This window comes from Phymastichus coffea, unplaced genomic scaffold, assembly GCF_024137745.1.
Source record: "Phymastichus coffea isolate CEN01 unplaced genomic scaffold, Cenicafe_Pcof_1.1 PCOF00250, whole genome shotgun sequence".
Classification (NCBI taxonomy): Eukaryota; Metazoa; Arthropoda; class Insecta; order Hymenoptera; family Eulophidae; genus Phymastichus; species Phymastichus coffea.
In genome coordinates, this window is record NW_026707061.1 from 34,381 (window position 1) to 58,437 (window position 24,057).

At 41.8% G+C, this 24,057-nt stretch overlaps 1 protein-coding gene across 1 annotated transcript in view; it reads right to left on the reverse strand.

Moving 5' to 3' along the window:
* The window catches only part of LOC131674504 (ataxin-2 homolog), a 50,308-nt gene that overhangs the window by 3,918 nt on the left and 22,333 nt on the right, over positions 1-24,057 (reverse strand). Inside the window, exons 3-7 of the mRNA XM_058953225.1 lie at positions 16,321-16,491; positions 14,953-15,033; positions 13,726-13,911; positions 6,229-6,447; positions 1,667-1,798 (exon numbers count right to left, since the gene is read on the reverse strand). Coding sequence (XP_058809208.1) covers positions 1,667-1,798; positions 6,229-6,447; positions 13,726-13,911; positions 14,953-15,033; positions 16,321-16,491 — 789 coding nt within the window. The remainder of the gene's footprint in view (positions 1-1,666; positions 1,799-6,228; positions 6,448-13,725; positions 13,912-14,952; positions 15,034-16,320; positions 16,492-24,057) is intronic.

Sequence of the window (24,057 nt, forward strand, 5' to 3'; positions counted from 1 at the left end):
CAAGAGTGCAGCAAATTTAATTTTACTAGATTGCGAGAAAACGATGACAAAAGCAAAAATTAAATAAATGTCAGACGAAAGATGGTCATTTGTTAAAGCTGCGACGAGATGCAGAAGCTCAAAAGCTGGCTTTTGTCTGGACACGTCCGCATCGAAATGTAATTCCGGTATAAGCTTCAAATAAACGGATTGCATTTGATTCCAATTATTACCGAATCTCTATTAAGTGCAGTCAAAGTAGTAGTGTAAACTAACTGATAATTTTTAATAAAGGAAATATTACGGTGTGTACAGTGACAATACGAGGTTGGGACAGCTTTAATCATTATTGCAAGAATTTTCTGAGATATCAAAGGCTGTCCTGACCTTTCGATTGAGAACTGATAAATAAAGAAAAATTGATGATAACAAGACGGAAATAAAGTGATCGACAAATGTTCGCAGCAATGAAGTATAGCGAGTGTGTGTAAGCGATCTACAGTGCTGACGGCTGACACGTTTTGTCACTGAATGACGGCTATATTGCAGAGAAGACTTAATTAAATATGGATTAATGTCGCTGATCTTCTAAGTAAAACACTCGATCATATATGGTCTAGAGTGTTTATGAGGAGATGACATTTCTTTTTACCATCACCTCGGGGTCGCATAAGCACAACATGCATCATCGGCGCAAGCTTTTAATTACAAGACTTCGACGGCCGTAATCTTTACATCTCGTGACACGATAAGAGGCATCGAACCAATCAATTCGATTATGACCGTCGAACTTGAGGGGGCATTAATGCTACACTCGTATTATTCTGCTTTAATTGAACATTAAGGATGTAGGTAAGTAATAAATGATTCATTTAGTTGCGGAGTGACTGTCGGATTTCTTAATACGAGTGTACAATCATTGAGCCGCAACATAGCGGCGAAAATTTTGCCGAAGGACATGGGGATGATGTGTGAATAGAACCACGTGGAAAGTGCAATGTCTCTATGTATCTATTAGTAAGTGCTGTCATATGATAATAAACGGCTTTCAAAAGATGGATTATTCCATGTGATTAGTATATCACGGTCATGTCAGGGAAATAAAATGAAGAAACATAACTAAGCGATCTATAAATACAATACGAGGCGTAAGCTCCGGTAGAAACAACATTGCAACGTTTTAACAAAAACAAGCAGAATAGTATAATCATAAAGCAATTACTTAACGATAACTTGCTTTCAAAGGTTTTTATCTTGTTCTTTTTCGTTGCGAACCACCGCTGGTGGTGTACTACGCGTGGAGATGCCAAATGCGATTGGCATATGCAAAGGAACGGTCGAAAAAGGAAAGAAAGTGATTAAAAGTGAAGGACAAAATAATAGATACGTTTGATTTACGGCCCGTAGCGTTTGCGGAGAAACGAGGAAAGAAGAAAATGATCGACGAGACAAGTTTTATTCTAGAGCTCAAAGCGCACTCGGCAGTGTATTCACAATCGCAGTAACTATTATAAAAAATAAACAAAAGTAGTTGTCTATCTACCGAGACATCTCGAAGCGGGCCGTTGAGTTGTTCGCGAAAAATCGAGTGAGATTAAGAGAGACGATCAAGCTAAGGCCTGTCGAGATGTCTTGTCAAGAGAATCAAAAACAAATGAAAAGTGTAAACATGCAAAAGCAGTGGTACCATTAGCAGATCATCATTGGAGTCGCGCATCCGCTTCTTGCCGAGCTCGATGCTTGCCATATTGGCATTCTGGAGTCCTCCGGGTACGCTGTTGGCCGAGACTGCGCCAGCGCCTATCGGCATCGTCGCCGTCTGCATGAGCATTTTTCGAGAGTATCGTTCGTGTACCGTCAGTGACAGAGAGACAGTGACAGACAGATAGCGTTTATGCGACCGTCCGACAGACAGAGCGGTTACATGACAGTGTTTCACCCCGTTCGTGATAAGTTTTTTTCAGTGTTCAGCGTTCGGCGTAGGCGTTAATTTGGCAGGTAGCGAAGCGCACGGAGATATTTGTTCAGCAAGCATGAAGCATCGCCAGGCGACAGGGCAAGAAGAAAATCAAAAAAAAAGAAAATAAGACAAGTTGAGACTACTGTATATTTAAAATTATGTTTATATTTTTTAATATATATATATACATATATATATATATATATGTATAAATTATTTTCATCGATACATTTATACGCTAATTGTCTTGATCGAGTAGCTATGGTCTAAGACATCGGGACTTTTATAGACAATCATTAAAAAAGTATAAATAAAATGAGCACACATACTTCGTTACAGCTAGTAGCAGAAATTATTAACTGAATGCTATGTCTATCCTAGACAAAGAAGTATGCGTGATACGCTATATATGTATAAATATGTAAGAGCTTTCTGACGCGTGCGTCGATCTTCCGTGAAAGAAAGCATCTCCGGCTGTGCATCTAATTACATCACACTTCAATATATATGGATCTAAATATACTAAAGTGCATCAAATCAAGTGCGTATATATGCATATTGATACTTTACTTATCAATAAGGATTGAACAAAAAGGAAAGAAAATATTCCCGCGGTCGTGTCGCAAGCTGCAATAAAAAGTATACGTCAATATATTACAGGCAATGCTGCGGAACAACAATTAACGTTTAGCGAGAATGTACAGCTTCCTATGCGCACTAGACTTGGCTTGTTGATTGTCAAACCACTCTTGTCGTTGGCTTCATAGCTCACGGCTGCTCACAAGTCTGATATACTTAAAATATCACTTTCCTGGATAACGGAAATATTATAATAACAACAAAAATTATGAGTTTTACACAGTATTCGGTGAAAAAGCATAGCAAACGAAAACATTGAATACAAGATAAAATTGTAGAGAGAGAGAGAGACAGAGACAGATAGAGAGAGAGAGAGAGAGAGAGAGAGAGAGAGAGAGACAGAGAGACAGAGAGAGAGAGAGAGAGAGAGAGAGAGAGAGAGAGAGAGAGAGAGAGAGAGGTTCGGTAGATTCTTGACTTCTGCTGACATCGGTAAGTGGCAGCTGACACGGGCATATTCTCGTTCCACCGCCCCCGGCGACTTTCTTGGCTTGGAAACCTACAAATTGCTCTCGGTGAAATTAAAGTCTTATGTACACGTTGATGATAAGAAGGCCAAGCGCACATTATGCCTCTTGATCTCTAGTTTCCTAACTATCAAACTTGAAGATGGGGCTTGGTTAGAGAGCAAAGTGTACAGCGTCGTATGTTAATATGCTCGAAGACAGCCTCTAGTTTAGAATAACAATTGCATGAATGAGATTAAGTTACTCTCGTCACTTATCATTGTAAATTCAAGCAAGTTGAGAAAAATATAAAATAACATGAGTTAAATGTCTAGCTGTCTTCGATATGTTCAAGGCTCACATACGGGCCTTTATTTACAAATCCACATTTATTTATTTACAAAAATTATATTTTTCGAATTATTGTAATGTGTTGTTTGAGTAATTTAAGACATGTTTCATGTAATGATCATATATTGTAGTGATTGCCATTTTGCGTGTAAGAGTGTTTCAATGTACTTTTCAGAAAGTTACGTTTCCATCCAAAATTATATATAATTATTGCATACATGTACTTCTTATGTTCATACAAATACGCGTATAAAAAGTGTCTATTTTCTCCAATCCTATTCCGAACGTGTAAAACGTGTACAAAAATTTGATGAACATTTATAAGTAGCGTTACAATCCCAAAAAAGAGCTTGTTCAACTATTAAATTATATTTAAATAAATATACAGTTTCAAAAGTATATCATTTGACCAGATAGTTGGATTTGTAATCGAATATTATTAGTTTAGTTTTATAATTTCTTATTATTTTACATTCCCAACTTGATTTTTAAATAAAAATGCAAGAATAGATAAAAGAGAGATGAACTTGAAGAGACGCGGTGCGCCCCTTTTGGAATTGAAAAGCACTTTTAGAAAATGAAACTTTCCTGCCAACAAGCTGGTCTGCTGTAATCCATGAACGTTTTCTTCCCGTGTGCTCGATGTGGCGTGGTCTTCCGACGGCGAAGTTGCTGAAAGGGTCTGTATTCTTTCTTTTTTTTTTTAATTTACTTATATCCGGCTTATATAGTTGTCGATCCGAGAGTGATGAGTCGTGTCAGTCTAGTAATCTGTTCTTTTTTTCATTTTGATTGATGAGTGAGTCAAATTTGTTTGGTGGCAATTTATCAAATGTTTTCACGATCCTGTTTTGTTTTACAGATGTGATTCAAGTGCATTGGTGAATCCTTTGTCGAGTGCTCCGACGTTGAAAAACTTTCGCAAATATTCATCGTCGAATACAATTGAAAAATAACAGAACTCAATACGGACAGCCGAATTATGTAATCTTTAATAAAACAGCAACTTTGACAAAACTAATACAAAGATGTGCAAAGTAAAATAATTGTAAAAAGAGTTGAATAATGCGACATCGCTGATCCTGATAATTAATGAAAAGTAACACGTTGTAATAAAAAGTATAATTAACCGAGTGCATAACACCTACAAATGAGTTACGTATAAGGTTATAAGCCGATTAGAAATTAGATATTGTTTGAATGTGATTGTTTAGCCTACAACACCCATTATCCTAATAAATTAGTTATGTTACTTCAATTATATAGTTTGATTTTTATAGTTGTTCCATGATTAAGACTCGAGTGTAGCGCTTTGTGTAGGGCAGCAAACAGCAGCAGGGTTGATATAGCCGGGGTTCGTGCAGCACAGCTTGTCAGCAGGTTTGTGTATTGTGTATTCGTATGAGACGAGTGTTCTCACTACTATACTTTTATTTACAATCTCGCTCCATTCGCTTCTATGCTCGCTTCGCGACAATGTTCTTTGCCTCCATTTTTTAAAGGTTAAATGACCATTGAATTAAACGATAAGTGGTCGAGGTTTTGAAGAGAAGATAAAAGAGGAAAAGTAGAATGGAGCGAGAGTACGAAAAAGTCGCAAATTTTTACAACATTATTCATACAGTTCTAGGTATAAACCCGGGATCTGGTGATTGGTGTATATTGCGTCTATAGGTATATTTGCACCTGGATAGCTGCGATAGGCTGCTAGAAAGAGAGAAATAGAACAGTGGTGACGGTGACGATAAAAAAGATTACTGGCTTTCGTACTACTCACTACAAACATTACAATCACGACTATGTACGTCAAACAGGATTATAGATGGACGAACACAAAAGCAACAAACTCCGATAAAGGTGGGTTATAGAGACAGAGATAGATAGATAGATAGATAGATAGATAGATAGATAGATAGATAGATAGATAGATAGATAGATAGAAAGAAAGATAGATAGATAGATAGATAGTTAGAGAGAGAGAGGGGGGAGGGGGTAAGAGAGAAATCTTGGGAACAGGGTAATTAACTGAAAAAAGTGGTGGAATAACACGATTATAGTTGGATAATCAGAAAATGAACAATCGATCGAAAGTAGCCATATCAGTGAGCGTAGTATCAGAATATCTGACGGAGAATAAAAAAATTTCACTGGATATAACTACCTTCGATGTACTACTGCGCAACGTTCAGCCAATATTTTTCATGATTACTTCCAGAGTACTTTTTAAATGGTAGCCTGTATTTATGCATCGCAGGAAGACTGAAGCCCGAACAACGGAGAGACTCTGCTGCGATGAGATACGTAACAAACAAAAGAGTGTCCCGGGTAGGAATTGGCGGAAAGCAGCGCAGCAGCATAAGCTTCATTGAAGCAAAACCCAGAAAAACTCAATATTAAAGAAAAATATGAAGTTTAGCTAGAAAGTTGTAAAACGCAATAGGAGACACGGACTCTGGCCAGTTTGCATTCTCTTGGTACATTGGACTATAGAATACACATAATTATTATCATGAGACATTAAATTTACTTATTTAGATAAATGAAACATTTAGTTCAGTAATTATGAAATAGACTTGTAACTAACAGAGTTGGAACTTGATCCTTAAATAGCATTAACAGGTAACTAATTCATTGAAAAAATGTCAATGATGATTTACGTAATGCCAGAGGTGAAGGAGAAGGAAAGCAGGTCAAAAAGAAAAGAGAAATAAGAAGGTATGGCAGAATGCGATAAGAAAAAAATGATGCATGTGAGAGAGAGAGAGAGAGAAAGAGATAATTAAAGAGGGTAAGAGAGAAAGAGAGAGAGAGAGAGAGAGAGAGAGAGAGAAAGAGACAGACAGAATGCATTACCGCAATGCTAGCCCGAGTTTGTGTGGCCTTAATGTGGGCTTGAAGGTGCAGAGGGGGGTGGAAATAGCGGCAGGGGTCTCGATTGCATCGGCCCTTGACAGCGTCCATGCAGACCGTCACAGAGCCGTCCTCGTTCGCCTGCACCGTCTCGAGGGGGTGCGCAAACCGGCACTCCGTCTCGCCGCGTTTGCACGCCCCGCGTTGAAACTCGCGACATACCTACAGCAAGAGCGAACACGCATGGCATGGGCACTAGATCTATGGGATATTTAGCACTTTCTTTCTTACTTTCATTCCGTTTATTCTTTAACTTATTCTTTTTTCTTTTAATCTTTTTGCCGGAAACAAAACTAAGAAGGATATTTATTCTACGTTATTTACTGTTACTTCTCATCAAGTATACGCTGCTGCGATACACTGCCTCAAGAAAAATAGCTTGCTTGTTCAACAATGCCATTGTCCACATCCACAGATTTCATCTAATCAATCCTTCGTCCTAAAACTGTCAATCTGACGTTGAGACATCCAACTATTTTTCTTGCTGCAGACCCAATGAATACTTCCGTAACAGAATGTATCAATGTTACAGAATTCGAATGAACGTAATGGTGATAGAAATAAAGGTATCCTACTGAAGACAACGACATGACGAGCACCACGATATATTGTCACACGGTATACAAGCATATGCACGAGACAACATTGCTTTCCGTAATAAGTCCAGTTTTCAGTATATCACATCGCTGACCATTCAATATCCAGGCAAAACAAGCGATTCGCGAATATGTAAACCTCGTGGCAGCACGTCAATGTCGGCTATATAATATATATCTAGAGCGAGTGTATTAGCGGCCATATCTTGCGCCACAACATTGGCGCCAAGTGAACAGGCAAGTCTACACAGTATTCGACAATGTTCTCAAAGTTTATACATATCAGGGGTGAGGAGATGGGTTCTGCGCGATACTGTAGGAGAGATCGATCAACTCGCTTTACACAGTGTCGGATAACATTGAAAATCCATTAATTCGCAAATATTGTGCACGTACTTGCTCTAAATGACAGAAAATTGATTTAAAATAATAATACTGAAGAAGAATTCGATCTCTCCCCAGTAGCCGCAAAGAATCGCAAAGTCAATTAGCTGGATAACAAGGATTGCAGGAAATTATATTGATAGATTCATAGATAGATAGAGCTAACGGCCAGCCACTAGCCTACCAAAAAGTTTGCAGATTTATACCAGCAGGTATGTTGTTTTAGGTACTTTAGTTTGTGTTAGTAATAGCATATTACGGGGTTAGAAATAGACAGAGGTATGAAGTGAGAAGTAGAATTATAAAAAGCAAAAGACGAGGCATTCGTTCCTTTTCATTTTTTAGTTTTCCAGGAACTTTTCACGTTTATTTATTTATGTACACACAACTCTATCAAGTAGGCGATTTTTAGGTTAATTTTCACTCTTTCACGCTTTTTCTCGAGCTAGGCCAAGTACGCAAACACATTTATAATGCAAATACTTAAAAGCTTTATATTGACGTTTTCTTAGAGGATTACGTAACGTAGCGTTTTTGTACGATAAGGCATCGGTTAGTTGTAGCGAAAGTTAGAACACACAAAATTTAATATGTTCGAATATTGCACAGACGTACACAGGCGGAATCGATAAGATTTATGAAAACTAAAAATTACAAACATGAAACGCTTGTGAACTATGAAGTAGCTTTTCAGTTGCTTACGAAGCAATTCATGTATATTCAAAACAATGATAAGCCAGTATGTTTCAATCTCACAAATTTTTTATATCAATATATTCATATAATATTTTGACAAAAACAAATTTATTCTTCATACATAATGACCATTAATTGAGATTTCTTCGGAACTCCCAGTCAAAATAATTTAAGAACTGAATCATAGTAACAAAAAAAAAATTACTTTTAGTATAACAGAAAATAAAAAGAAAACTTTTAATGACATAATATTAAGAAATACTAGTCCACATTTGAAAGGAAATTTTTAGGAAAGTTGGAGTTTATTTGCATAAAGTTAGCACGTGTGAATAATAATGCAGCATGCAAGTTTGTTTTCCTTTCCCACCCTATTAAGTTTTTAGAAGATTTTGAAAATTGTGATAATGTGGTTACTCCTCGAATGTTTGAACTTATTATAATTCATATATTTATTTTTTAGTATAATTCTAACTGATGTTTTATCTTTCTCTGTTTTATTTGAAAAAGTGTACGACATTTTTTTGTTTTATTTTTGCGTGTGTGCGTGTATTTTCGAGATGGTAACAGCTTTGTGTTTTTATTTGTAGTATTTTATTGATTGTAGTGCGCAGATTGTTTTTGTCATTGTATTGTCCTGAGATTCAAATTTTAAAGAGTATTTTATAAAAAATTTTCTGTTATAAATTTCGTATAACATAAAAAATTATAAAAAGCTGTAACTAAAAAAAATTAACTCTAAATGGTGAACGTCGCTACATATTCTATTATTTTGTATACAACATCAATCAGACACAGAAGAAATTTTGAGAGTATAAAGGGATTTTGATGAAAAAGTAGAAGGAAATAGTCTTTTGATAGCTTTAAACGATTTCTTTGTTTTGAGTGCTCTCAAAATGTCTTAATATACATTTGAACAGATGCTAAATAGACGATCTATTTCTAACTTACCAACCACAATTACAAGTACATTATGATAATTTAAAGAATGTAAGTGTATATTTGGATTATCAGTGTTGTTCGTTGTGTCAAGTACTGTTAATAGAATTCCATACAAATGTAAATATAGTAAGTAAAATATCATATATGTGAGTATAAGTGGACAGAATTCTTGTGCGAGCGATTTGAACAAATGAAAAAATCAGTTAATTTATAAATTGCATTTCTAACTTTTGTAAAGTTTTTTTGAAAATTTAAACACAATATGCATTAATTTCATTGTACCATAATAAATTTATAGTCGCATTTAATCCAACGAGGCAAATCTACATTAATAGAAACATATTAAACGGTCGATCACACAAGTTGTCATTGACGCTTTTAGTATGCATGTAAGTGTATTAATATTCATACAATAATTACGAAAAATAAGAAATTTAAGAATACATATAAAATTTCACATGCGCTTGCTCAAAGCCCCACCTCCTATTGCTGTAAAATAATCACAATATCACTTATAAAAAAAATTAATTAAATTAGTGAGTAAGTACATGTACTAATTAAAATCATAAAAACACTGCAGCTTTTGTACGAAAAGATAGTATATTCAGAGTCAAGTAAGTGTAAAGATGTATCATAATTACTTGCAATACGAGTTCAGAAAAAGTCATTACCGCAATGTCGTTATTCAAGCAGGTTATTATACTACATTTTCGTACGTTATTTGGAAGCCTATATAGCTGAAAATTAATATAACAATTATTAGCATCACTGTATAATTATCTCTACGTTCGCAAAACTCAAAAATGGCATATAATCTCAGCCTCACTTCAGAAACTGACTCAGTAAACGCAAAAATATTAAGTGAAATTTTGTTGTGTTATTTGATTGTTATTATTAGGAGTGGCGAAAAAGAAATTTGAAGAATGGAGGAAAGGAACAGTGAATTTTAAGGAAGATTTTTGCGAACGAATAAATTTCTTTCTTTTTTATGTTTTAATCTGAATAAAAAGCTATCATAATCTTTGAATAGTTACTTTTGAACCAATTAGATTTTTATCGACACACAGAAAGGTTAAGCAAATAAGAGAAAATAAGTTTTAAATAAACGGTACTACTTAGCATTACACTACTTTCATTCTCTAAAACGTTTACGACGTCAAACGTTTTAATTGACTTTTAATGTTCGATTGATTTAGATTAATATATAAGTTTTGGCACTTTTAGTTGTGACAACATTATTTAAAATTAGCACATTTTTAAAAGTGTGTGCACAATTCATCAATCGAACGACAAATTAAAAGTCATGAAAATCATTGCACCAAACCGATAATGTTTTAATGAATTTTTACAATTTAATTGTAACTCAATTGACAAACAGGCAGCAAGCACTTGAAATTGGTAACTCTCTGACAATCGTGTTCTGAGAGATTTGTATGCTAGTAATAAGGATCAGGATTTAGGACAAGCAATTATTCAAAGGAATAACCAAATTGACCTAAACACTCGCAGAAAGAAACTAAATAATCAATCTTTAAAAATAATATAAGAAAGCGAAATTTATAATAGAATATTAAAAATATATATTATTGCAGTTTGAACTGAAAACAAATTACGTAGGTATGATTTTAAAAAATTTATTATAGCTTGCAGAGTTGCCGAATCAATCTTTTTATACTTTATTTTATGGAAGGAATAGAAGGCTGGCAAATTATTTTTTATCTTCATATGTACAAGCAAAATAAAGAAATACTTAAAAAAAATTATGTTGAGTAATAAATTTGAGTAATAAATATTGAGCAATAAAATAAGCAATTCTTGTAGCGAAAATTGATGTGATAACAATGAAAACAGTAGAGCTTTTTTAAATTTGATTTATATTCGTTTTATTTGAATTCCATCATCAAAATGTATCGCATGACCCGGTCGTAATGCAAGTCATTGCTATTACATAATCACAAATAGTGTTTATTATTACGATTATTTATTAATGATCCTCATTGATATTCGTAGGTATCCATTATTCTTGATATAGTGTAATCAGTAGTTATTATCATTAAAATCATTCGAAAACGTGGCAAACGATCGACTCGTTGATCGGTCGTTTTCAATCTTATTATAATAATATATTATTAATTTATTAGATGCGTCAATTTCATTTTGCTTGCTTGCGATACGTCTCTGTAACCATCTTTCTTCTGTATGTTCAGTTGACAGTATCATATCACATTATGCGCATATCAATTCTCCTTTTTTTTCGTTTATTCTCTTAACCTCCTTATAAATATTTTCATTTCTTTATACTTTGTATATAATATTGAAGGAATATAAATTTACGATAAATAGTAGATTCCGACTTTCAAAAGTTGCCATGAAAAAGTTCCAGAGTAGGGAAATGGGATGAGGAAATGGAACACGCATGGAAAATAAGTAAGAAAATGTTTTTGTTTTGTTTTTCTTCAATCCATTTTCATGAGACAAAAGAAAAATAGAAATTATCAAAACAAAGATAAAGGAGGTGTGATTGCGAACGTTAGATGTTGTGTATCGGTATCAATTTTCAAAATTTCGATTTGCAATTGCATTCTTTTTAGTCGCCCAAATAAAAAAAAATATAAATACTTTTCCGGATCAAAGTTCATTCGCGCATAATTATTTCCTTTGGTGAAAAGTTATCTAGCAAAATTCATGATAAAATGACAATGCCTGTTTGAAATTTGAATGTTGCTACCGATAATATTTCATTGCCAATATAAAATATAAACAATCAATTTGTTTAACCTATCTACTATTTATACATATGTCCGTACGTGCGTATGCTTATAAAGACAAGATGACGCACTAATGACGACACTAATGTTTCGAGTAATTCTATATTTAATAAAAGTTACAATATTCATTGAATCAAAGTTTTGCAATCATCGCGCAACAAATAAAAATCACTCGAAATATATAAATGTAACAATAAATATAATATATTAGTGATTTGTATGAATATATAATATATAAATGCGTAATGAACAACACAATGAATTGAATCGAAAGTTTAATCACAACAATAATAAGAATAATAACAATTAGAATAATCATTCCTCGACTAATGATGAAAATGATGATATAATAAAGGCGATTCAAATATCATTGGAGATAATTGTAACTACGGTTAAAATTTGCACTGAAACACCAAAAAAATATCCATTTGAGCTTCATACTCAATAGATTGCGTTTCGTTTGATTCATTGAATGTAATGCTCGCGCAATTTTAAATATAAACCATTTGTTTCTCGATTTTTCATTATAGTTGTGATTTTTAAAAATCTATACCTAACGTTTTGAACATCTGTTTATCTATCCATGGCGGGAGGAAATGTAAAATGCTTGTTTGCCATGAGCAAAGAGTTTTTATACTGGACGTTTGGATAGGAGTATTCGGGATAACACTTCTTTTCTATTACTTGCGATTTCTGATCATATCGTAACTTATTTTATTTTCTCTCATTATGCACTGATTTTCCTCGTTACTATCGCTATCTCATTTATATAACACTAGTACACAATCGCCCACCACATATCATTTCAACTAGAGATCCCGTCGTCGCTTTGCCGCTTTCTTCCTAGAAATGAGAGGCTACCTTGAAAAAGTGTAGCATGTAAATCGAAACTGTTGATGAACGACTGTTTTCGGGCGTGCAAAGCGAAGACGGAAGTGCGAGGGGAAAATCATTGGGAATGTATGTGGAAATCTTTACAATCTACGTCAACGTACACGGGCACGTGAGGCTACGTAATATCTCGAATTTTCACACGTTTCCTAAGCTTATAACATTGTTCTTTCCTCCAATCCGTCATCTATTTGTTAATGTTTTCATCGTGAAACCAATCTCGCCGTATCACTGAAAAATCGCGAAAAACTGAGCAGCTCGTAGTTCTACACGTTTGAAAATATCTCGAGCGTTTGCCAACGGATAGTCGCACAATCTTCAAAAGCAATTGCTTCCCTCTCGGGTAAAAAACGATGAGAGCATTTCGCGTCCGCAGTACGTCATGCTAATCGCGCGCGTCTGGAACGAATCGAAAAACGTTCTTCAATAAAAAATATACCTCTTTTTCTTTCAAATGCTATCGCACTAAATACATCCTCTTTCAAGCTTCCGATTTCAAGTTTGCACCAAACTCGCGGAGGAACGTATCCCGTTTTGAGAAAAACGCCCTGTTTCCTTGGGCTCACATAACAGTGCACACACGACACTTTCGCGAAAGAAGTCGATAGATGAGTTAAAAAACACGCCGAACGGCCCTTCTGTACACGGCGCGCTTCGCGTTAGCGAGATGGAGCGGAAAGAAAGGGGGTGGGGGGAAGGGACAAGGGGGTTAGTGGGTGGCAGGCTTGTTAGCGAGTGGGCTACGTGCGCACGTAGATGGGGACGTAGGGCCCCTCGTAGTAGGTGTGCACGTAGACGAGATTGTGGAGGGGATTGTGGTGGTGGAGCTGGGGCGACGGGAGGGGTGCGCACAGCGGGCTGCTGTTGTTGTTGTTGGTGGGCGAGGGCGACTGGTTGTGGGCTGCGGTGTGCAGCGTGGACACGGACATGACGGGCGAGACGCGGCTCGGGGGCCCCGAGACAGAGACGTTGACGCTTTGCGGGGGCCCGCCGGGCGGCGGCTGGGGCGCGTTTTGGGCGCTGCCCGGCACCCCCGGCTGATAGACCGGCTGGCCGGGCGCGGCCCGGGCCGACGGGTGGGCCTGCGTCGGGTGCGGCGTCGGGTGCGGCGGCGGCCCGTGGACTGCGGCCACCTGGCGCATGTAGTTCGCCGGTGTGAGACATACCTCGAGCCGATCCGTGCGCGGCATCTTCTGCGGCATCGCCACCGTTTGCGGCACCACTCCCAATGGACTGCCCACGCCCGTCGGATCCGCCGGTCCCATGATCGTCGGCATTATCGGGCTCGGCGCGAAGTACGGACTGTACGTGTTGCCGACCTGCGGCATCCCAGTCAGGTAGGGGTTCGTCGCCTGGAACAATTGGGGGCAAAGACAAGGGGGAGCAGGCGGGTACAACCCGATCATATTAGTCACCTTCGTCATGGTTCTCCGCTTGTTTTCTTTTTTCTTATTGCTATTCTCTCTACCTGCGCATCGCGCGTGCGCTGATCCGACGGGCTACGCGCCAGGATTAGCGCACATCTGCGACACGCAATCCGAGCTTCCAAATGAGATTATTCATTATGTGAAATGTCACTGCTCGAAGACTGGGATTCGTGTCGATCGATGGCTCTTTCTCACCCATATCCCATCGCATGCTCAACAGGCAAGTGCGTTTTTAATTGCTTTATTATCAATTACGATTTTTCCAGCTAGTTCCAAAAGCAAGAGTTGTTCATTCATTGAAAGCGCAACTGAATAAGGCTGCACAACAATAACGTTAAAGTTTATTTTTAATGGAAAGCACGAGGTCGTTGATCCAGTTCGAAAAGGGCTTGCACACTTCCTCGTCGTTCCTGTGCTTACGCGTACTGAAGAAAGCTCTCAACAAGCCCACTCGTTAACAAATACATTTTGCATAATCAAGGACAAACATCACGATCGTGCAGAACATTCTATCAATATTCTGAGCTAAATACTAGTGCTTATTTCCGTGCCACTCAAACATCAACGATATGCAAGCATCTGTTGGCGAGACCGTCTGAGTTTTCTGTGAATCGCAGCAGTGTCCATCCGGACCATCCGTCACACTCTCGACTTTCAGTGCGATTACAGAGCTTACAAAAATCCCAGACGGCCTCTTTACTCTAACTGTGATTATCATAACTACGAGAGAAAGTAATCTGTTGCACCGAGTCGTGCCGCTTTGCAGTCTGTAGGTGGATCAAGTACGGCACCAAGCAAGGCGACTATCGGCGTGGAACAACGTCAAAATCAATAGTAAATTACGTAACGGAAAGTTTATAAAGAAAAAAACGAAAAAAAAAAAAAAAAAAAGAAACGATAAAGGTAAAAAATCAAACAAAACAAAGTAAAAAAATTAGTAAAGGCGAAACCAAAACCAAGAGTTACCATAAGAGCGTGGGTAGCGAGCAGTTGCTGGTGGATTTGCTGCTGAAGGTGCTGGTGTGATGGCGCAGGAGGTTGGGCCTCCTGTGTATAATCCGCCAATGACAGGTAATTGGAGAGAGAGAACACACCAACAATCAACCACAACGACGAGCGAGAGCGCACCACAGCGGCAAACATAGGGGACAGACAGGCAGTCGTAACGTGTGTATTACGGGCTTTAGTTTCATCGCGCGCGGTCCACGTTCACGACCAAGTCAATGTAAAAAGAACTCATTTGATGTGTGCGGGTGTGTGCGCGCGCCGCGCCGCGATCACTATGTATTTACACGTTATAAACGCATGGCATTGCAGCTGCTCCTCAATGCTAATGAATTTCACGCCACGCCACAGCAAAGGCATTTCTCCATTGTACGGCTGAAACATCCCGGCTCTCTGCCCTCGGAATTTTCCTCGATTGGGCGCTTGTCTTGTCTGCCTTGTCTTCTATACGCGGGCTAGTTCATTGTTCGCGTGGCGTGGAGAAAACTGTTGAGACTTTCTGCGCGTCGTTTACATTTTTCGGCCGATCTTTTCCAAATTGCTCCTCGCTTGCGAACTTTTACTTTGTTTACTTTACATTCCTTACTTTTTCTGCGCACGGAAAAATTCATTAGCATTTGCTCGAGCGTTTCATACGATCATGACAATATTTCAGAGGCAGATCTTCAATCTACTGAGTGAACAAACGTTTCGAAACTGTCTGCGATATTTGCAGAATTAGCACATCACACAAATCATACTGAAGATTTGCTTTACTGAAATCTAATTACTGAATATTATAATATAGGTATGCAACCATTAAAGCCATTATACAATAGATTTAAACGTCGAATGACATCGAAAAAGACCATGCATATTATTAACACATTTTTCAATATAATACTTTCGAAATGCATTCCATGGCATACCGAACGTTCGGCTATCAACGACCAAATCTATGTAATGCTACCGTAATGCAGTGGTGCCAAACGTTCGCTACTCCACAAGCTACTCGACAAGAAAAATCTACGAAAAACTTGGCGTGATACTCAATATAAGTATATATATGAACAATGTGATGTAAAAAAAACACAAAATCATTGCAATAATTATTGGACGTTAGAGAGGTCAACCAAATAATATAAAAGGAAAAAAAGAAAAGTACAACAAAAAACATTTAATAAAAAAAATTGGTATTGTTAAAGAGTGACAAAAGTTAAGAGTAAAGCGACGATGCTATAAGAAAAACTCGCATAATAGTGAAGAGCGAAAGCGGGGCCGTACAGCATCAAATGGCGTATAATTAATAAGAGGGCTGCCTAGGCGAGCGATCGTCTAGCGTATACGTACCACTGCGGGCACCTGACCAGGCACAAGGGGCTGGCCAGGGCCAAGACCCATTTGTTGTATGAGGGCATTCTTGAGCGCCAAATGATTTCGTCCATTTATCAGGAGCTGGTCCTTCAAGTGTTGTGGTGGGTGGAAGTATTTGCAGGGTGGCTTCTCTCGATTACACCGCCCCTGCAAGAGAGAAATAAATCAAAATCGACGGTTAATCGCTCGACTCTCACAGCATTCCCCGGCGACTGCACAGCGCGAGAAAGTGTGGCAAATTAAGCGGATTGCTTCGTCAATCTCGGAAATATAATTAGAAGAGGCGCGCGCTCGCACGGAAGACTGCCAAGTGATTGGTCTGCTTCAAATGAGCAAAAGCGCGCGCGCGCGCGCGCTTCAAATATTTATCCGTACTTCGGGGGCTAATCTCGGAGGAGGCTGGATGGGGACGAGATTGCCAACTTCAAAGGCTCGCTTCGCGAGCTGCGAAACTCGACGCTGCTCATCACAGTTAGCAAACTGCATAGTCGGCGTCGTCGTCGTCGCGTCGTCGTCGTCGCCGTCGCCGCCACCGCCGCCGCCGCCGCCGTCGAACCTCGCGATGCAATTTCAAGTTCGAAAGACGCGCCGCGCCAGGGCAGCTAATGGCGCGTCGATTCGAATTGAATATATCTCGCGTTCTCGCTCGCGGGATTAGCCTTGTTGACGCGGCCACTTGTACTTTTTGATCTCGACTACTTGGCGCCGCTGCGCGTTGATTGTGTGGTTGCTACAGCATCAATAAACTTTCTCAAGAGTCAAGTTCAGCAGCTCATCATTCCGGTCCGATGGCTTTTCTTTCTCTTTGCGAAAGCTCAGCAAGCCTCCCAAGTTGCAGCTCTGGGGGCAAACTCTCAGCGACGCTCGCGCGCCTCTCAAATATCGCCTAATTAAGCGCATTCGAGAGTTGCTGTTTAAAGCGAATAATGGGACGGGTGGTACGGTGGGCCGCCGGCTGTATGCGTGTAGCTACTGTACTAAACTTGGCGTTATGAAGACTCGACTTTACTCTCGGCCTCCTTGATGCTCCTCCAGATGCTCGCTCTCTCCTCGGAACAGCAAATCTTTCGGCACTCCGCTCTGGCGCTTTTACATTGCCCAAGCCATTCGAATGTTTGCGCAGCAAACTTGGCTCTGCGCGTGCCTCGCTACGGTATGTTCAAGCGACAGAACACGGCGTTGCTCAACGCAGGCGCACAGGACAAAACAATAATGTTGGCTCCGAACAACGGAACAGCGACAACGAAACAGCAACAACGACAACAACGACAACAACGACAACAACATCAAGAACAGCAAGAATAACAACAGCAATATGGTAAAGTTGTCGAGTTTTTTGTGCGAGCCCGCAAGCAGTGCAATAACAGGGGGAATTATGCAGATGCTGGGGGCAATGCGAGTGGATGGTTGGAGGTGCGTATCTGATTTAAATAGCGGGAGAGAGAGGGGGGGGAGAGAGCCGCTATCTGTCTGGGCCGGAGGCGCTTCCAGCCAATTTCAGGCCCCGAGGCGATCGCTTATTTATGCACGTCAGCTCCCCATTAGCGACGATAAATCAGCGACGAACGCACGCCCGATAGATTAGCGGCTGCGTTGCCGCGCTATCTCTCGTCCAGTTACGCAGATTTCTTCCGGGGCACTCGCCCGCTCACCTACGCTCCACAACAACGCCAACATTCGCGCCCCCGTCCTCGTCGTTTCCGTGCCAAGTGCTACTTTCAGTAGGCTGCCCGTCAGATAAGCCCTTGAATTTTACCGATTTATCGCAGCTGCCCTCCCCACTACACCCACTACACCTTTGCGTAGCCGCTGATAGCGCTATTGTCCTATTTCCGTTAATCTGCCGATATTGCCATTTAAATGTCGCGTTTTACCTAAATATCACTGGATGTGCCAACGCAAATTTCGCCCATGAAGCATTATCACTGCTACTGTCTCGGCGCGATCACTCGACAAATGGCCAGATCTCCCTCCTCCCGCCAACAACGGAAATAAATAAATCTCGAAAGAAACATGAATAATGACGATGAGGCACGCTGCTATCGCTTAAACGGCGCTTAACAGCTATAGCTCGAGCAGCGACTTGATAAACCATCAATCTTAACACAGACGTCTCCGCGGATAGTCTTCAGAAGTGCTGTGACGCGCCGAGAATCAGAATCGCGGAAAGCTTTCCTTACATGTCCGGTTATTGTTTTCATTTTCTTTGCAAGCTTTCTAAGATGACGACGACGATGGCAAAGGGCTGGCCCGCCTCCCTGAAGACGAGCGTCGAGCTTAATTATCACGGCTGAACGACGTGATAATTGGGATCAAGATTGATCGTCCCTTTCCTCTCCGAAGCTTTCACATCCGCACACTCTACTACGTCTACTACGACGCAGCTCTCGCTCGGAAAGCCCATGTTTTTTCTTCTCTCTCCTCTCGATAAACTCCAGTGGCTTATTTTGAAGCTTGCAACGGTCTGCAGTAATGAGGAAAAAAATTCTATTTGGTCGAAATTGATGGGATCGTGGACGATACGGATCAATTTCACCAGAAAGTAAAAACTATAATCTCTCAACGAGGGACCCAATTTACAAAACTGTTACTTCATGTCTTGGGTAAAAGAACGTTCGCAGCGAACCTGTTGTCCGACGAACCTTCGTTTAGCATTACAAATGAAAAATAAAACTCGTATAGTCATAAAAAAAGGAAAAAGGAACAGCCATTCGTAGGTCTTGCTCATGGTGGTTGGTCTTGGGTGCCAAGCGGCATCTTTCGTGGGTGGCCGCGGCTCAAATCCGTCTTGGTGAACACGATCCTCGAGAGCTACGGTAACCCTACTTTATAACCCAGCGCATCGTCAAGTCTCTTTCCCTTTCGCTCGACCTAATCCTTCCGCTAGTAGCCTCTCGTATATACATCTCTCTCCTCTTACCTTCTCCGATCTTCGAACTTTGCGAAATTACTACATTCGAATACCTGGGCGTCCCTGTTTTCTCATTTCTTTTTAATCATCCTAATAGTATCGCACATGAGTTTTCTAACGCACTGACAAAAGCAAACCCACACGGAAGTTGCGTTATCTTCGAAGCGGTAAATCTCCTCGTATGTATGCGTACATTATACGACGTGGCGTCGTGGAGGCAAGATCGCTAGAAAAGCATTTCTTCCCAGCACATAAGTCTCCCGTGCGTTACTCGCCCTTCATTCCCGTAATGGGATCGGCGACGATAGGCACGATGTTGGCTACACAACATTAGTGAAAAAGAATAACGAAAAGCTGTAACTTGAAATACGTGGATAGCGAATGAAACACCATTGACTGAAGAATAATCGACGGTTCGATATAGTTTGAAGGATGTGCCGTGGAGTAGCTAAAAACTGTTCTTATCCTGCAGTAACAGCAAATCTATAGGGGCATTGACGGCAAATGAAAGAAGCAAAGTTGCCGCTGTAAAAAGAAGAAGAAGAAGAAGAAGAAGAAGAAGGAGAAGTAAGAAGCAGCGGAAGTGGACGAAGAGAGTACGTGTCTTCCGTGGAAAACGGCGAATATTCGTGAGATGCGTAGATCGTAGCTCGGCGAACAAACGAGGTTAAAACTTGGGCGGAATTGGCACTTGGCTCTTGTTTCATTTGAGGGCCAGAACGAGATTAAAGTGGACCTCATATCGCAAGCAGCGAGCGCGAGGAAGAGGCGCGGGCGGTGGACTGCGTGGTTACGAGCAATTTTCGTGTCTACGCTGCGAGAGTCGTAAAACCGATGTTTCCCGGCACAGAACGCAAAAAAAAAGACAAAGTCTCGCGTTTACACGCAGCTCTCCGAATGAAAGAACGCGTATAACGCGATATTCGAGAAGTTGGCGTCTCCGCGAGCCTGCCGCGCGCACCCATATCATATACGCCCCCACCCCCTCTTTTCTCAATACCTCTCGCGAGAGGCGCCGCGAGCAGCTCCTACTTTATTACGCTTCCCCGCTCGAGAGCTTTTCTCGCGACTGGAGTTTTCTTGACATTCAAAAATGCATGCGCCAAGCAAATATTTAGACTGGCGACCCGGCGGCAATAAAAATTGCGAACACGTTTGCAGCCGAAGACGAAGAAGAAGAGGCGAGCCGAGAAGGCTTAATTTAAGTCTGTCACGAGGACGCGTGGAAAAGTCATTGCGACTAGTCTCTCGGCGAGGCAGTTGTTGTCGAAGCGCAAACACTTGATGCCGAAGGGTTACTAACAATGTTTTGATTAGGCGCGAGTCAAGGTGCTGCCGCAGCAGCCATTGAGGATTAATTCATATTCCAGCCATGGCAGATTGGGAGAGCGGCGCAGACGTGCGATTTGACATGCGACGGTTGTCGGCGAAACAGCTCAGCGGCAGTCGCGCACGAAGAAAGAGACCGTCCGCCGGCAGCGCGCGCCGCGGCCCCAACTTTGACGCAATTCCAGACAACACCTCGACATCCAGACGAACTTGTTATGCCGAGGCAACCAAACTTCTCGCTGCCTTCTCGCTGCCTTCTCGCTGCCTTCTCTCTGCCTTCTCCCTGTCTTCCCCCTGCCATCTCCCTGCCTCAGCCACCCGGCTCGTGCGCGCGTATCTTCTTCCGACTCAACGTTCCATTGTTTTTCTTTGCTCCCAACTCGCTTTGACCTGACGCCAGCTAGCTCAGGTGGATTAATCGGGGGCAAGTCTCCAGAGGAGGCTCCAGTAGCTTCGGCTCGAATGGCCAATCGAAAACTCCCCACTGGCGATCTTGCATGCAGAGTACCTTTGATCCACGATAGACCGTCAAGTGTTCGGCAGCGAGTATCATTACGGCCAAAGATTGCAGGGGATAAGTATACGCTTCATCGGGGATCTACGCAGGCGAGAAACGAAAGGCAATTGGGTGGCGCGATTTGGTATTCGATGCTGTAGTATGTACGAATCGAATGCTAGACGTCGGATTGGTTGACGCACGCGATTGCACGATAAACGACGAATGCAGAGGGTGAAAATTCGACGGAGCAGCGACAGCAGCGACGGTTAATGACGAGGGGATGACTTTCTCGCTAAGAGGACGAGTCTTGTAGTTTGGCGGGCTGCTCGCGCGAAAAAACGATGATTTATTCTGGGGAAAAGTGAGTTTGTGTCTAATGAAGCCGCCACCGCCACCGCCGTCGACGAGGAGAGGCGTCGTGGACGATGAGGCGGCGACGAGTTTGAGTGCCCTGGAGAGTAGTCTAGTGCTCGCGAGCAGTCCTCTCGAGGCCGCTACTGCGGGGCTGGCTGCTTGCTTACTCCTTCGCAGCCGGCCAAGAATTTGCGATAATTTCCGGCTCTGACGCAAGAGGTGGGACGAAGAAAGAAGCAGCACCCGATTCGTCAGAGCAATTAAACGAATTAATGACGCGCTGCAGGAACAACGACGACTGGATCTCTCGGCACGGCAAAATTAAGATGAAGTTGTTCGTTATTTTAATTAGCCGTTCACTGCGAAAACTGGCTCATCGTCGAATAATTGTTGGCAAACTTTGGACAATCCACCGAACAGACAGTTCCGTTGAGCTCTCGCATGGCGTGTTTCGATTTGCACGGCTAATTAGGTGAGCTCGACAACGAAGCACCAGTGGAGCGGTGGCGACAACGACCTAATCCTGTAGCATTAAGCTCTCAAAAACTGAAGAGCTCCGTTTTAATTACGGCTTCTTTAAAGCCAACGGTATTATCCGAGCGACCGGGAGATATAAAGAAAGAAGCGGGGCGAGCGCGGCCGTCGTGTCGCTTAATTAGATTTACAGTCGGGCCTAACACGAAGAAGTTAAATGCGCCTTTAGCCCTCAAGCGCTTCAGAGAAAGGTCGAAAGGACAGACTCTGATTACGAGGTCGTAACTGCTCCAGCAAACAAGCCTGCATTCACAATTGCGAGCTGCGCCCTTTCTCAATTTTCGAAAAACAACCGTCCCGACAGCTGACCTCTCTCTCTCTCTCTCTCTCTCTCTCTCTCTCTCTCTATGTTTCGCCCACTCGTCTCATTGGCCAAACTGGCGCTCCCGCTCGCGCGCAAGCACGCCAAAATCGACTGGACACGTACAGCACTCAGAGGACGGCGCGCAATTCTCGGGGGACAACTGCTGCCGCGAGTGGCAGAAAAAAAGAAAGGAACAAATGGTCTTATCTAGCTTGAGCGAGAGAGACCGAGAAGCCATCTTATCGACGTAGCTAGCCCGGCCAACATCAAAGGCCCGTTGAGACGCACAAACAGCTCGAACCCTCGGACTTCTGATTTCTCCTGACGGCAACAACCCGATTCTCACGTGTGACCGAGCGTCCCGAGGCTCTGAATTTGTCAAGTGTTAGTTACTCGCGGTGCAAGTTTGCCCGACGTTTCTTTCCTTCGAGCGCAATGTTCTATCCTGATGAACGAGGACGACTGGAAAAAACGTAACGAGCAGGCGAATTGAAAAGGAAAGGACTACGCGTCCGACAAGCGCCATAATGAGTCTCGCTGTAGGGCCTCCCTTGCAGCTGGAACGCAATTTGCACTTTGGCATCGACCGCAACTTGTTTTTTCTTTTTTTTTTTCGCGGAAGTACATATCCACCCCCATGGACAAAGGAGAAAAAAGCAATCGATGATAATGCGCTTGCCAGTCGTCACTGGATTGCCTGGTAGCGACGCGCACGTGGAGCCCGCGCGCTACAACAGCTGACGGCGCGCAATTCTCGGGAAGGAGTTGCGAATTTGCGAGTCGGCGCATATAGCCAGGGAGATGGATACGTGTACGTGGCGCAGCGAGCAAGCCCAGGTGCGTGATCACCTGCTGTTGTTCCCCTTAGCGACCGAGCGAAATATCGCCGAGCGGAAGTCATCGACTCGAGACAATGGGAACGCTCACTTCCGTCGTCGTCGTCGTCGTCGTCGTCGTCGTCGTCGTAGCTCGCTTTCTCTCGCTCTGACAAGACTCCTAATTAATGTGCCCGCGAGGGATGGCGATAAATCTGGCGCGCGTCACCTATACAGCCCAAGGCGAAAGGATAACAACCGGGGCGAAGGTGAATCGCCGCTACATCTCTATAAATATCGGGGACACCGCATAAGTCTGCACGCCGCCGAGCCGTCGCAAGGCGTTCTCCTTCGCTTGCACTCGAATAATTGCGCGCCCGATCATTTTCGTCAGCCGCATACATGTATGTATTGAGGCGAGCGAGCGAGCGACTATATGCTAATATTCCTTGCAACTGCCTGTCTGACGCTACTGCTGTGCCGCATGCACGCTTCGTTCCAATTATAATGGCCGATTTGGCGCGCTAGCGAGCCTTTTTATCGCTACACTCTTTCCGAGGGTTGTCGAGGAAAACATTTAATTCACTTGACCGGAAGTAGTGCCACCCAAGTGCAACCAAACAAAGAAAATAGCTTGTGTGAAATGAATCATCGACGCGACCTACGCACAATTCAAGAAAATTGCGGGAGCAGCCTACTGCACTGATATGGCAAAAGAAGTACGCATGCGCGTACACCTCGAGAGCAGTTCAAAATAATGACGCGTTCAACAATCTTTGCTCTTCGGCCTGACTTTTCTCTGACTCTCTCTCTCTCTCTCCCTCTCTTCTTTTTAGCATCCTTGCACTCGAGTTGGCGACACAATCGCGCGCAACTGCTTCGTTAGGCTCGCAAAAAAGACGAGTTTACAGAGAATCGAGAGTAACAAGTAGGAAATGCACAAGGGCATTGCACCACGGGGGGGTTA